We start from the raw sequence: 15,925 nt of genomic DNA, 5'->3' as shown, positions 1-15,925 counted from the left end.
GGGTGTGGCAAGAAGTATACCTCTTTGAGACAAGGTCTCTCATTGGCCTAGAGATCACCAATTTGGCTAGACCAGCTATCCAACAAACTCCAGGGATCTGCATGTTTCTGCCTCTTCAGCACTGGGATTAAAGGTATATAAACTCATGTTTTACATAGGCACTGGAAATCAAACTCTGGTCCTCATGCTTGCAAAGCAAACACTTTACCAACTGATGTATGTTCCTAGCTTCTTTTTGAGATTTCTGCATAAAAAACACAGATGAATTTTTGGATAGAAAATGTAATGCATCGCTACAGAAATGACTGTTGCTCATGTAGAAGTAATTTGTCACTGAGGGAGTTAAGGAACAGGTGAAGATTTTTTATTTGCATTGAACAAATCTACTCACTGGTTTTTATGCAATCTCATTATCAAAATGTGAGTTGTATATGAATGTTATACATGTATATGTAAAATTCATTGCCTGGTTCTTAATGTGGTCATCCTTGACATAACCCTGAAGAGGGCTATTTTACCAGAGGTTAGCCTTGTAATAATTCTAACCACACCTCATCAACCATATGAAAAGAAACCCATAATCCTTATTAACTGTACTTTTTACTGCAAAGAAATAAATTTTCCTTTATCATCACTCATGATTTTTGCTTTGAAACTTTGTTTCTTCACTTTCAGCCCATTCATATTTTTTCTCTTTTGCTAGTGCTTTGAAATTCTCCAAGGACCTAGGCTAAGGGATAAACCCTAATGCTCAGTAGATAAACTGGTCTTTCTAAAAAGAATGCCTTAGTCATTCTGAAGAATGCATAGCAACTTTGTCTCCTTTGCTGAAAAAAAAAAAAATAGCACAAGGTCCTTGATCTGTAAAAACTAGTGACACAAAATCCCTCAAGACCTAAAACAGTAAGTCTCCCACATAGCAAGTATCAGGCCAGGAAAGGTTGCATAGCAAGATCCCATCTTAAACAAAACTAAACTAAACTAAGTCTCCCCAGCCCTTATGTTTTAAATTATGAAACTGTGGATAAAATGTTGCTTGATGCAACCACATGACATAATTATACTTGCATGGTTAGATTAGTAAGTTAAAAATTCTTATTTTTCTTAATTAGTTCTGTCTAGTATCAAAAAATGTAAGTAGGCCTACTGTGTTTCAAAGAACATTAAAACCTGCAAAGGGACAGAGCATAAGTATTCTAGGTTGTTTGATGAAATACAAAGTACAATTGATCTCTGTTTTCACACAGCCTCCATAGTGATTGGGAAATGGTGGTGTGAGATGGAGCCCTGCCTAGAGGGAGAAGAATGTAAGACACTCCCTGACAATTCTGGGTGGATGTGTGCTACAGGCAACAAAATCAAGACCACGAGGGTAAGTTCACTTGTTTCCAATGTCTTACATATGTTTCAAACCATACTGTTTGTTCTGATATTGTGAAGACAGTGTTCACAAGCTTTGAATGGGTCATCAGGATAAATTTTCCCTAATAGAAAACATTCTTGATTATGTAGGTCAGTGTCCATGCATGAATAAGAAATTATAAATTGAACTTGACATTTCTGCATGGAGAAGTTTTGTGTTGCTGTGATGGTCTCATATATAAAGCAGAGGGAAGAGGATTGGTAAGGCAATTATTTGGGTAATCGATCTACTATCTATGGGGGCTCAGAATGATAATCAAATAAGGCTTGCATCATTTATCCAGATGTTTTGCTGAAAAGGGCTGCATTTCAGTACAATCATACTCTAACGTGTCTTTAAAGGAATTCTTAAAGAATTCCTTCTGAGCCGGGCATGGTGATGCACACCTTTAATCCCAGCACTCTGGAAGCAGAGGTAGGAGGATTGCCATGAGTTCAAGACCACCCTGAGACTACATAGTTAATTCCAGGTCAGCCTGGGCCAGACTGCAACCCTACCTTGAAAACAAAAATGAAAAAAATTCTTTTTGAAAATTGAAAAGAGCTTTGTGAACTATATATTTTTTCTGGTTATAAAAAGAGAAATCTTCCAATCAGGCAACAATCTTTAGGGTGAGGTTGTCCAATCCATCAGAATTTGTGATAGTATGCTAGGCAAGGCTAGAAGAACAGACTTAGGCCCACCATTAACCCTGTAGAGACTGGGGAACATAGAACATCTAACAGTGAGGAAGTGGAGTAAGCCTGGGACACTCAAAACAAGGATTATATATCCACTAATACAAAAGCATGACAACATTCTAACTACTAGTATTATCATATGTATGTACGACTTGGATATCAGTATATCAACTCTGAACTGTGCAAGCATGTGTATATGCATATGTGTATGCATGCATGCTTGCATACTAATTTCTTAAATTTTTAAATCATTATCCACCAGTTAATAATCTCAGTATATCAAATGTTAATTTTAACAAAATAGTGACTGCAATTTTGAAGAGCATCTATAATTCCAATCCTATTGTCATGAAATATAGTGTGATCTTTCTTCACTCTATCATCTTTCCATCAAATAAAATTAGTTCCTGTGGCTTTGTGATATAGAAAACAAAAATAATCCTATGTTAAACCTCTCTATATTCATACAAATATAAATGAAGACAGTTATGCATTAAATATAATTGTTCATGTGGACCATATTAGCCAGTAAACAGCTGTGTCTCCATGGCCTGTGTCCAAGAGGGCTTTCTGAGCCACCTTAGCTAGTAATATGCTTCTCTATGCCCCTGAATAGTTCAGCAGAGATTGTCTTTCACTGTAATAAGGGGGCATTCACAAATTATCCTGGTATGTGCCACTTGCCCTCAGAATCCATTTTTAATTAGCTGAAAAAGAATATCAGCTTTCCCTTTGGTTATGTGTTGCCTGAACATGATTTTAGCAAATTATCTGGAGATACCCTCACAAGCCAGTTGGTTTTAAGCTACTCTGAATTAGAGTTGGAGACCAGTGACTTTTATTTTAAATGTTACTTATACATGATGTTTCTTATTGTAATTTGTAGCCCATTATGGAATATCAGTAATACGCCCATGGTGACTTTAGACCTAAAAATCATTCAAGAAAAATAATTCAAGTTGAAATATTTCAGGAGGTTAGTATGAGCAATTCCAAGAGCGCCAACCAGGACACTGTTGGAAAATAGGTTATACACTTAGAAATATGTATGGCAAATTTCAGAAATTGTTTATGCTACCTTTTGTGACTAAGCAATTTTCTTTTATTTGGCCTCTGTAAGGTGCATTTTAAAACCATCAAGCATGTCCTAAACACACCCTAGGCATTTTGCAGGAATGTTGCACAGAAGGTGATTGTTGGAGAACACTGTTTGCCATTGCAAAGGGTGGGTTGAGGGCAGCTCAGACAGCTGAGAATACAAGGAGAATAAGTCATGGCTGCTGTTGGTTTGAAAGTAGAGAATGTGTCTGTCCTAACATGTGCATAACTGGGAATTCTCAAGTTTACGTTTAGAGAAGGAGGAGGGTACTAGGAATCTAAGAATAGCTGTACTTTTTAAACCTTAAGAGACCTCAAACACTACTACTGACATTTTCTCTCCAGTTTCCCAAGAAATTCCCAGTGTAATAAGTATTTTTAAACACAAAAGGCACCAATTAAACTCAGATGATGCACATAAGGGCTGCCTGTTCTAAGCAATTGGTAAACTAACACCAGCTCCATATAAGGCTCTGAAAATAGGGCTTATGTTAATTTTTCTTATTACATTGTGTACTTTTTTCCTCAGAAGACACATATACTGACCTACTTCAAATATTGACTCTAGAAATTTAACTTTTAAAATAGTTGAATTCACAGAGGTATTTTAATCATTATGTATCAAAAATATTTATTATTCTGTCCTTACCAAAAAATAAGAAAAATTTTAAATGCTGCCTCTTTTGTTCTTCTGTGCAAGGTTGACTCAAACCCAGAATATCTCTCCCAAAAAATAAACAGTAAAATAAAATTAGGAAAAGTTTTAAAAGCTAATGGAAACCCCAGATAGCTAAAATGGCAACTATTTCTTCCACACTGTTATTTCCATGTAAAGATCCTTGGGAATTACTCTTTCCCCCTTGGTAATAACAGTCCTCAAAACCTTCCTACTTAGTAGGTTACATAAAAATAATCACCCAAAATGAAAATTCTTAGAAACCCTAAAAATGAAGATAAATAAAAGATGCTTCTATATGCAATCAAATTTTAAGTTTTATGGTGTTAAATTTTTAAGGACAGTAAAGAACAGAAATCTCATGTTTTATCTAAATGACTAAGATGTCCCAGAATGAACCTGTTACTAGAGTAACAGGTTACAGTTTAGAGGAAAACCTTGGGGACACTGGATCTGGGTGACAATATATTGTAAGGAAGGAAAGGGAAAAATCATGTGAAATAAGGGAAAGAATGTTTTGTCAAAAGATTTGAAACAATAAGTCTTAAGAAGAAGCAATGATTCTTGGATTTCAGGCTATAGACAAGAAATATTTGAGAGGTTGTCCAGAGCTCAGCTTGAAGCAGCATAAAGGTGGCCCACACTTTCCTGGGAGAAGCATGGTATGTCTGTGTGAGGCTCCATCAGGTCATGTATTAACCCTGAGGCACAAAATGCCCTGAGAATGTAAGTGCCACGTGGTGGGAGGGAATATCCAGAGACATCCCCCCTAATGACTGACTATTACTCTCACGTCTTATAAAACACAACTCCATGGTGAATACCAGAAATTCCACTAGGGAGGGCCCTCAATCAAGTGGGGGTAGAGGGAAATAATGGTGCCAACATATAATATATCCATACAAAGTTTCTACTTATTAAAAAAGCAATTAAAGCTGGGTATGGTGGCACTAGCCTTTAATCCCAGCACTCAGGAGGCAGTTGCCATGAATTTAAGGCCACCCTGAAACTACATAGTGAATTCCAGGTAGCCTGGACTAGAGCAAGACACTTCCTCAAAAAACTATATACATATATACACATACATACATTGTTTCTCCTTGATCATTGAACTGCTTAATTAAACTGTTATATTCATGTTTGTTTGCAAGGCTAGACTGTGGACTACAAATATTTTCTTGTGTTTCTGGACATCTCTTAGATTATTTCTTATCTTTAAAATAATTTACCAAATAAAGAAGTTTGAAAAGTAACAAGGCTAGGTCCCATGTACAGTGGAGCATATCTATGCCTTGCATATGTAACATGATGTCATACTATAGAAAGACAGACTTGCCCTTAAAGAAAATGTTATTTGACACTAATATAATAATTCCATCTAAAAACTGAATGTGAGTTGTTTTGAAATCAGGATGGGGGAGGGAATGAAATTAGAAGAAAATCAGTCAGTTGGAAAGAAAATTAAGAAACTAAGATAGCAGAGCATAGCCTGGTATAGTAAGTACCTTAGAAAGACCCAAACAACTGTGATGTTTTTTTCTGATCTAGTATATGAATATCTTTCAAACTAGAGAGAAAAATCAAAAATTGATGTGCAATATAGCCTTAAACTTTGTTTCCTAACAAATGGGAATTAACAGACCTTAGATTTTATAATAGCCATCTTATCAAATCAATGTTTATGTGACCAGCCAACTCAATTTCCCAGAGTATCTTTTATGCTCTCTTGTTCCCTCTTGATGGTGTCTGTGATTTTGTAACTCTCTGTCATTCTAATCACTTTTCATATTACTGAAAGAGCAACCTACCAGCTTTGACATATTCTACTCGCTTCTTTGCTTAAAATTCTACCGATTCTAAAATGTTATGAGAAACTATGACTTTATAATTCCAGTTAAAATAGAAAGACAGAAATTAACTTGTAAAAAATAATGTCAATTGCAGTCCAGGCAAACACTGACAAGTAAAAGGCATGGAAATGACTAAGAAATTTAGACAATTTGCACAAAGGAAAAATAAACCATTTTATACTGTCATAATTGCCCCTGGATGAAAGTAAGCTTATTCATTCCTATGTTAGAAAATATTGCTACGCCTCTACTATCTAAACCAAGTGTGCTGATGTCAGAGGTCTGATCATGTCAGGAAGGAGCTCCTGGTCTTACACAAAGGAAAGGGCCACAAAATAGTGATAGAGATGAAAGAAAGGTGATTTCAACTCAGCTTAGTAAATCTTTCTCCTTTCTTTTGGTGGAAAAGTGGGCAATGTCAACCAAAGTTGATTAAAGCTGTTGGAATATAGGAAAGCAATGCTTGGAAAGGATCTATAATTTATAAGGATAAAATAAAATATTTTAGAAAATTCTCATATATTCTACCCCTGGGCCAACCAATATTTGAATGTAAACTTTTATTATTATTTGAAATAACTCCAAAAGATTTAAATGTGCTTTTACTCTAGACTCAGAATGCTATATTTCCAAAATTATAAAGAAGAAAATTGGGAGTATAGGAGTATAGCTCTTTGGTATGTTGACAGGCACTTGACCCTGGATTTAATACCCAACATCACAAAAACAAGTTGAGATGATAAAGAAAAATACCTTCTTTCCAGAACTTTTAAGTAAAGACTTCAGTTTTGTTAAAAATCATCCTTCATACTCTAAACCAATAATTCCATGTGCATGCATCCTTCTGAATATTCTAATGCTTGTATTCATAGTCACATGGGTTAAATGACATCTACAGGTATAGGAGCATGTACTAAGTCACTCTGCACTGCATAATCTTACAGAGGTCCCTTTTCTCCTACACAGATGTGGACTAACTTGGACAAGGACTTCACTGTTGGTCATTCCTCAACAAACCAGCTTGGCAAGGTTATGGGATGACCTACTCAGTTCATATTGATACTGTAGGAACACATATTGTCAATATAATTTACATGGAACAGTACAAAATGAAAATGTAGGGTCCTTGTTTTAAAATTACTAGTAAATTCAAGACTGCAGCAGCAGCACATTACAGGAAGCATGAGAACTTTTTGGATAGAGGACCCCATGCTCATGGGTAGGCTGCATGCCTACAAAGACACTGATTCACAAGTATCTCTCCTCAGTTGTGACAAATAGAAACAATGCATGAGTAAAAATATAAGGAATCTATCCATGTGCTTTGATCAGAATTTGAGAGTTCTTTCAGATCCCTTAAAAGAGGAGGCAATATGCAAACTCAGGGCCTCCTTATTTCCTACATGAAATCATTTCTTTGTGCTTTCATTTCATACTTTTCTTCCCTGAAATTTCTTTCTTTCTTTCTTCCTTTGTTTTCAGATTCACCCAAGAACCTAACAGATGAATTCACTGTAAAAAAAAAAAAAAAAAAAAGGAAAAACCAACCAATGGAAAAATGCATCTTAAGAATTTAAAACATCTCCCCACGTTACAAGCCAAATGGATCTCTTATTTGCACTTTGACTGGCTACCAGATAATCTAGTGCATTTACTGTGTATGAAAAAACATCTCATATAAGAAGACTCAGAAATTTTGGCATCACTATGAAAAATAGGTTTAAAACAGAGTTTTCTCAGTAAAATTTTTAAGGCTCATGAAGAACGATCAACTATCTTCTAATTTGGATCTACCTTTACTTTGTACCATTTGAAATATATGTATATATAATATTTTGAAATATTATATATTCTCTTCAAGAAATGAACAAATGAACTCTACCACAACGTGAGATGGCTGGTGTATCTCTTTGAGTTTCAGATGTTTGGATTGGTTTCATTTGCCATTTCTTTTTCGCTTGGTGAGGAAGATACCTGCCCTTGTTAGAATCCAACATGGCACTACTCCTGCAGGTGGACTCCTGGAATCTGAGGCATCCTAAGGATACTGAATCAAGAGCTTCCTTCTATCTCTACCTGGTGCCCCAAGGAAGCATTGTCCTGTTTTATTGCTTTCAACCCTGTGCAATATTAGCATGCAAGCTCGGCTTACATAACTATACTTTATATTCAATTGATATATAATAACCATTCTAACCTCTTCCAGGAAAATATTTTTAGAACTACTAGCTTTTCCACAGATAAGAAGATGAGGATTCTTGAGGGAGTTGCTCAACCATGCTATTCAGACTCTGACAGGATTGTAGGATGTAGATTTCTGTAGTAATAAGTCCTGTAAATACAATGTCTTAGGACTTTGTATAGCTGTTCTGGACTGCAGAAGTATCCTCTGATGAAATCCAAAGTCTGGCTTTGTTAACTACATAGTGCTGTAGCAACAAGTCTTATCATGCCACCTCTTTCTATGTTTGATTTGCTTTTTCCTAGATATTCAGCTCTCCTCTGGTGAGATAGGAATGCTATGAAAGCAATTAGGTTTCAGAATGATCTATGTGACCAAGTGTTGGACAGCCCTATTAAAGTGGTAAATAACTTCTTTCTACATCTACTTGTCTTCTTTTATTTGCCATTTATTATTACTGACTTGGTTTTAATCACGTCAAGAGAATACCCTTGCTGAGAAATTTGGTCTCTGCTTCTAGCATAGCTACTATTTTGAACAATAGCATTCTGAAGACGAGAAATTCATTGCCATAATTGCAGTGTATTCAGTCAGCCAGAGTAAATATCAATTATTGGACTTCCATGTGGGTCACTGGAATGATATGCATGAGACTTCAGAAGAGAAAATATTTCCCCTATCTTTATGAGAGTTACTTAGATGTTTAAAAGGGAATCATTACTTATTATCTAATTTCCTTGGAGAAGGGTTAATGATACTTTACATTCCTGATACTTATCATATCATCCTCTAAGTACATATATGTTTACTCTCTAAAACCTATTCTCTGGCATCAGTGTTGTTGGAGCTTATATCAGTAGTACCATGGGCTCATGAATTTGGACTGTCTAATATCAAGCCTCAAGTAAAAACCAAGAGACTCTTTCAACTCAACCAATATAGCCTGAAGTCTGATTGGATGTGTAAACTTCTAACCAGAAAATTTGATTATCTGTCTTGGAGGCCTATGAAAGCATCCAGAGATGGAAGTAGAATCCTGAATATAAAATATAGACTTTTCAAACACTTCCAAAAATATTTTCCAAAAGATGAAATAAAATCTACACCATTATCCAGGAAAAATGGTTATTGCACACATGGAATCCAGAATTGGTATGTGGGAGCAGGAGAATGGTGAATTCAAAGTCAAACTGGCCTATACAACAAGACCTCTATGTCTAAAGCATTAAAAAGAAAAAAGAAAAAAGAAAAAGAAATCATGTCAGCAAATCAGAATTTCTTGAATTTATAGTCTAGATCTATGTACCAAGAAGTATGTTAGAAATTACTTTTCATTTATAAACTTGCTTTTTTCAAGGTATGGTCTTGCTCCAGCCCAGGCAGACCTGGAATTCACTATGTAGTCTCAAGGTAGCCTTGAACTCACAGCAATCCTCCTACTTCTGCCTCCCAAGTGCTGTGATTAAAGGTGTGCTTCACCACACCCAGCTTCATTTGTAAACTTTGCACTGATACTGAAGCCATGAACTCTAGGATTTTTGTAGAAAAGTGAATTTCAAATGTTGTAAAAAAATTACACAATGAAGGTTCAGCCATTTGGTCTGCCTTTTAGGAAGTAGAATTTTTGACACCTCATCACTGAAGCACACCAAAAATGAACCCAACATGGCTCAGGGAAATTTTGCGGAAGAGGGGGGGCAGAAAGAATGTCAAAGACACAGGTTGGGTCATGATATGCAGAGACATTTATAGTACCAGTAACTGTGGGCTAACTCCACAAGCACGACTCTTATACCTCAACAAGGAGGGGCCAATGGGGAGGGGGTAGGTCATGGATGAGCCTAATAATGGTACCAAACTGACTGTATTTGCTGAATACAAAACTAATAAAAAATAAAATAAAACAATTACATAATGAAATATATCTGGGGAAAACTTCAAAACTAGAAATATTTATAAGGAAGAGTCTTTAACACTAAAAGGCAATGTAACTTCAAGAAAAACTTGAACAGGGGGTCAAGTAAAAATCCCCCAAAATCTGGATTTGCAGGGTGAGGCACTCGGCTCAATAGGAAATGTAAGCTGTGCACAATGGAAAGATATGAAAAATATTTCTAGGTGAAAATATAACTGCTATATTTTCATATTTTCAATTTTCAGGACACCCAAAAATTCAGACTGTTGCATAAAAATTCCTAACATTCCCAAAATTAGATGAAGTAATTTCATTTTAAAAAAATATTTTGTTCATTTTTTATTTATTTATTTGAGAGCGACAGACACAGAGAGAAAGACAGATAGAGGGAGAGGGAGAGAATGGGCGCGCCAGGGCTTCCAGCCACTGCAAACGAACTCCAGACACGTGCGCCCCCTTGTGCATCTGGCTAACGTGGGACCTGGGGAACCGAGCCTTGAACCAGGGTCCTTAGGCTTCACAGGCAAGTGCTTAACTGCTAAGCCATCTCTCCAGCCCAGTAATTTCATTTTAAAAGGCTGAAAGCATTATTTTTTTGTCCCAAATTCTCTGAATATGTGCATTTTCCTATGACATTAGTGTTCCCAGGACTCCTCTTTTAAAAGTATTTATCCTAGAGCCAAATACAATGAAAAGGCTTTCTGTTTTGCAATGACATACTTACACATACAGACATTCTCATAAGGCACAATATGTGAGGCTCACAAGTTTCTTCTGTAACCAGTCTGTAAGTCAATGGAAAAGCTAGTCTAGAGGTCTACGTCTGTTAGTTTACTTCTATTGATCAACTTATGCAATAGCCTCCTTGGAAAAGACCTAGCAAAAGAAATGAGGGGAAAAAGAACAGAATCTGGCAACCATTCACTAAGACAGTGAAAATATTTGTAAATGCCATTACATTCAATTTGGATTCATGCATATCCCTTATACAAATGTGTGAACCATCAAATTGTGTTTAAATTTAACTTGCTCAAGTTTGGGGAATACAGTAGTTGCCATCTGCCTATTGAGTCTGAACATTTACGATATAAAAACTTTCTTTATGTATTTCTGGTAATAAAGGGTTCAGTGTGGGATGATTTATATTGATTTTAATCTTGTGCATCAAGTACAATGCCAATATGATTGGATTGAATGCAAAGATTTTAATTCAAAGTTGTTTTGATAAAAGGGGGAAAGTGGGCCTATTTCTTAAGACAAAGATTTTTTTAGTGAGGCCAAGTTCATTTGTTGACATTTGGGGGTGATTAAATTAGCCTATTAACAGACTCTGCAAGTACATTGAGAAATCTACTACATTGCTTTTTTTCTAGCATGGAATAATGAGATGCTTTTTTTAAAACCAACACATAAGGCAACATCTTTTTTAATTAAATCAAGTGTAGCTTTCACAAAGCACTATAGAAATTTTACAGTGCAATGTATCAGACCACCTTGCCATTATCACTGATACACTTAAGGAGAACATAAAAGTATATAAGGAAAGTTGTCCTGCATGGGAATACACTCTTTCCTGGGAGGTTAAATATTATGTCATAATATGACTTTGTTTACTAATTAAGCATAATGGTCACATTTTAAAAGTTGATGAGGACTTACTGACAAAGGAGTGTGTTGTGTCTTCATTCCAGAGCTATCTACCTTCTAAATAGAAGAGTTTCTGTCTAGTAAAGTTATAGGACTTGAAACTATCTCTATTTTATAAATATAAGAAGACAGGATAAAAGGCAGAATTGAGGATTATATGAGGATTTGGGGCAAGTGGTGGCAGTGATAGAATTTAATTTACTAATACCTGTGGGCAAAACTCAGATGTGATGAAAGAGAAGCATGTTCATACTTCTAAGTACATTAACGAGAAGGCCACTAAACAGACACACACACACACACACACACACACACACACACACACACACACACACACGCACACACCACATAATTGCCTGTTAAAGATTGAATGATTTTAGGTTGAATAAGCCAGGTTTTTCCCCTTTTGTAAAAGATTTCAAACATGTTATTAAATGTCATGGCCTACTCCAATTATTGGATCATAACTGGTCCCCATCCATTTATTTTAGCTAAACCTGATATATTTAAATTTTAAGTTTTCATGTGTTCTGGTCTCTTATTTCAATATTTGAAATATAATAAGGTCAAGGAGATGGCTTAGGTGGTAAGATCACTTGCCACTCAAGCATGAGGCCCTGAGAGGGCCCAAGCCAGCATGAATTCAGTCCTCAGTACCCATATAAACAGCTATGTCTGGCTACATGCACCTACAAACTCATTCCTGTGGTGGGTCAGAGAATGGAGAATTGCCAGTAGGACCAAAAATGGCAGCTCCAATCTCAGTGAAAGACTCAATTTCAAGAAAATAAAGTAGAAGAACAATAGGGAAAGATACACGGCATTCTCATCTACCTCTACTCACATGCTCACCCCTTGCATGCATCCGTACATGCACTACACACAGACACAACATGCCACCACACTGCACATACTACACACATGCAGATAATCCAAGAGTGGGCTCATGTGCATACCTAGAGGATGATCTACAGTTAGATTAGATTATGATCCCATATTTCTCAGCAATTAGGCCAAGTAAGTAGATGGGTGGGCATGTGTCATTGAGTGGGTTGCAAGTGGCACAGTATTATTAAAGTCTACAAATAAATTTTGAAAAGAATGATATATCAATGAAGAGAGGTACTGAAATGAAATATAAAAATGTAAACTGAGCATGGTGATGTATGCCTTAAATCCCAGCAGCTGGGAAGCAGAGATAGGAGGTCTGCCATGAGCTCAAGGCCACCCTGAGACTAAAGAGTGAATTCTAGGACAGCCTGAGCTACAGTGAGATCCTACCTCAAAAAAAAAAAAAAAAAGAAAAGAAAAGAAAAAGAAAGAAAAGAAGAAGAATGTATATACCTACAAATTTATCCAGGAAAAAAAAAAAAAACAGGTTATACATGCAAGCTATCTGTGGTGCCACAGCCTGCCTTGGTGAGAAGGGAAAGAGCCTGAAGTTTGTAAGACATCAGTAATCAGAATTTGGCCTCAGCCTATTGTTACCATTCAGCATTAGGGAAGCAGTGCAGCCAGATTCTTCTGATATTTTGGTGATGTCTAGGAACACAGATGTTGATATAAGAACTCCAGACTTTCATAACCCACTGAAATTATGTTATATCATGCAACCCAGAGCTCAGTGCTGTCTCTGAAGCAACAAGTTGTGAATCTGACCCCAAGTTACAATATTCTCATCTCGTGTTTTTGCATTCTCATGCACTTCTTCTGGGGACATAAAAGTGATGGGGGTGCTGGAGAGATGGCTTAGTGATTAAGGTGTTTGCCTGTGAAGCCTAAGGACACAGGTTTGATTCTCCAGGTCCCACATAAGCCAGATGCACATGGTGACAATGTGTTTGGAGTTCATTTGCAGTGGCTGGAGGCCCTGGCATGCCCATTCTCTCTCTTTCTCTCTCTCTCTCTCTCTCTCTCTCTCTCTCTCTCTCTCTCTCTCTCTCTCTCTCTCTCTCTCTCTCTCTCTCTCTCTCTCTCTCTCTCTCCCCCTCTCTGTATCTAATAAATAATTAAAAATTAAAATGTCTTTAAAATATTATTTAAAAAAATAGAAAATTGATGGGGTTAGAACTAATTTGGGGTCAGCTGTGCACAAACTGCAACCTGTTTCACCTTGCCCTGAGGATACCACTGTGTACAGAAGGGACATAAGTTATTTTCTGATAGATGAATGCCAAAGTTGAGGAATTATATTAGAGTATTAAATTTTCATGGACTCCAATTTGAAGTAATAAGCCAGTATAAGGACAAAATTTGGTGGACAGAAAGGGGGTACTATTGAGTTGGGATGTCCCACAAATTTATGCAAATAGACTTGAGTCTATGTTTCTTCAAAGTAATGCTATGTACCAGATGCCCACTGAAAATGGCCTCCACAGCCTATGCTTCTGTGTGGCACACACAGCTTTCCACACATAAAATCACTCTGTGACTTCTTCCCTTCCATGAAAGTTTGCTCTTGGTTCCTCCTGGACTGCAGATGGATTCCTGACTTACTATTTTTGACTCGGTCCCTCTCAACATGGCCAGACTGAGGCACTCTCAAGTTCTCTCTCCTGTCCTACCCCAGCACTCACACAAATATTTCTCTTGTTCTACTCCTCTTCACAGCTCAGGTCCCAAAAGGCACTATACAAATTTCAAAATTCCCTCCCTTTATAAGCTGAGAAAGCCTATCTTAGATTCAAGTCCTTATTTTCTACTAATACTATAGAAAATTGTGCAAACTTTCTCAGTTTCTGTGTTCCATACTAACATGTATCAGTACACAAAATCAGAAGCTTATGGGAGGAATAGGGAAATAGAGATGTGAAACTGTTTTACAATTATAGAGTAATTACTGTATAATTATCACTATTATTCTTATTATGTGATTGCTATATCCATGAGATTCTCTTTGTCAGTGCTTCCCCACAAACATATTTGAAAACATAGCCAAAATGTTATTTCACATTCTTTTTCTAGAAAAAAAAAAAAGACTGTACAAACCATTGTGTTACTGAATTCTTTAAACATCTCCAAGGACTAGCACCTCTGTGTTTTCAAAAGCCACAGGAAAACACCATGGTAACCCACACTTGGACAACACCATTGAAAGAAGCAAGTAATTGATGTTAGTGGTATTTGGAATGATTATACAGGGTGTGAGTCACCCACAGTCTGAGACATCTGGTGTGTAAGACGATGATCAGCAAATACTCAATATCCTATGTAGGTCACATTCTCTACTCACTGTCTAGCTACCAAGCTAATTCACCTGCAAATTCATACAGTACCCTGTATTATTGCAGAGTTGCATCCCTTCTTGCCCCCTTATAGCCATCTTTCTAGTAAAAACCACTTTCATTCATGCATTTACTTATTCACTCAAGAAATAAGTATCAAATCCTTATGATATATGGAGACAGAAAATACTGAGAATATCTTCATACTTTCCATTATTCTGATTGATAAACCAAAGCAAGTGGTAAAATAATCAAGAATAATGATACAATAATTTCCAAAGGAGTAAAAAAGTAAATAATGGGAGGAAAATATTAGTTTTTAATACTATAGTCAGAGAATATCTCCAGGAGGAAGTGAGAATTCAAGCATGCCAAGAAGCATCCATGTAAAGACCTGAGAGAAGTGCTAGTGAGGTCACAGGGGAGGTTACAGGTAGACAGTCAGTATGTGCACATTTTGTTAAGGAACATCTCAATAGCCTATAACACTTACAGAAAGCCATGACATTAGGGAAGGAAAGTTGACAGTAGATCATGTATCCTTGTAGGGCTTGATTAAAAATTCAGATTTTATATGAATTTTATCAGGAAGCTATGAAGAAGGGCTTATAAGATGGGAATGATATATTTTGATTTACACTTACAACATACACTAATGGTATCCATTCATGCCCCTTACATATCCTTTATCCATGCATAGAAGCCCAGATTCGAAAAACAGTCATTAACTAATAAATGGGGTTGATATATAAAACCCCCAGCATCCTCACTTGCAAGTGGAAGAGTCTGAGGTATGTGCTGTATCACAGCTACCTGGTAACTTTCTGCAATGTGAAAATATTGTCTGAGCTGTCCAAAGAGGGAGCCAGTTGGCACATGTGGATATCGAGCTCTTGAATGCAATAAATACAATGAAATGTAAGAACTTACTTTTAGATTAAGATTTTAATTAACTCAAAATTAAATTTTATATGGCCAGTGGCTATCATTATGAACTAGTAGAATTCATTCAGCCTTGAAAATATCCCAAGTGACATAGTCCATAGTCTTCTTATAGATATATTCTTTAGTGGTTTGCCCCCATGTCCTTAGTACTATCTAGATTCCTTGCACTGAAGTCTTTGTGTCAAGGTCTTCCTATGGAGAGTCCATCTAAGGTAATGTTTTAAGAGGACCATTGTTTTCAAAGGGGAGATGAGGAGATGAGATTGAAGGATGCACAATTGAAAT

At 36.5% G+C, this 15,925-nt stretch overlaps 1 protein-coding gene across 6 annotated transcripts in view; it reads left to right on the top strand.

Moving 5' to 3' along the window:
* Positions 1–8,331, top strand: part of Tafa1 (TAFA chemokine like family member 1) — an 882,515-nt gene extending 874,184 nt beyond the window's left edge. For all 6 annotated transcript variants that reach the window (XM_045136185.1, XM_045136184.1, XM_045136188.1 and 3 more), the window contains 2 exons: positions 1,248–1,372; positions 7,210–8,331. In XM_045136185.1, the coding sequence (XP_044992120.1) occupies positions 1,248–1,372; positions 7,210–7,227 (143 nt within the window). In that variant the 3' untranslated portion in view covers positions 7,228–8,331. The remainder of the gene's footprint in view (positions 1–1,247; positions 1,373–7,209) is intronic.
* The last annotated feature ends 7,594 nt before the right edge of the window (positions 8,332–15,925 follow it).

The sequence above is a fragment of the Jaculus jaculus genome, chromosome 16 (genome assembly GCF_020740685.1).
Source record: "Jaculus jaculus isolate mJacJac1 chromosome 16, mJacJac1.mat.Y.cur, whole genome shotgun sequence".
Taxonomy (NCBI): Eukaryota; Metazoa; Chordata; class Mammalia; order Rodentia; family Dipodidae; genus Jaculus; species Jaculus jaculus.
The sequence above is the reverse complement of the archived record's forward strand: the minus strand, read 5'-3'. Positions and strand labels throughout refer to the sequence as shown.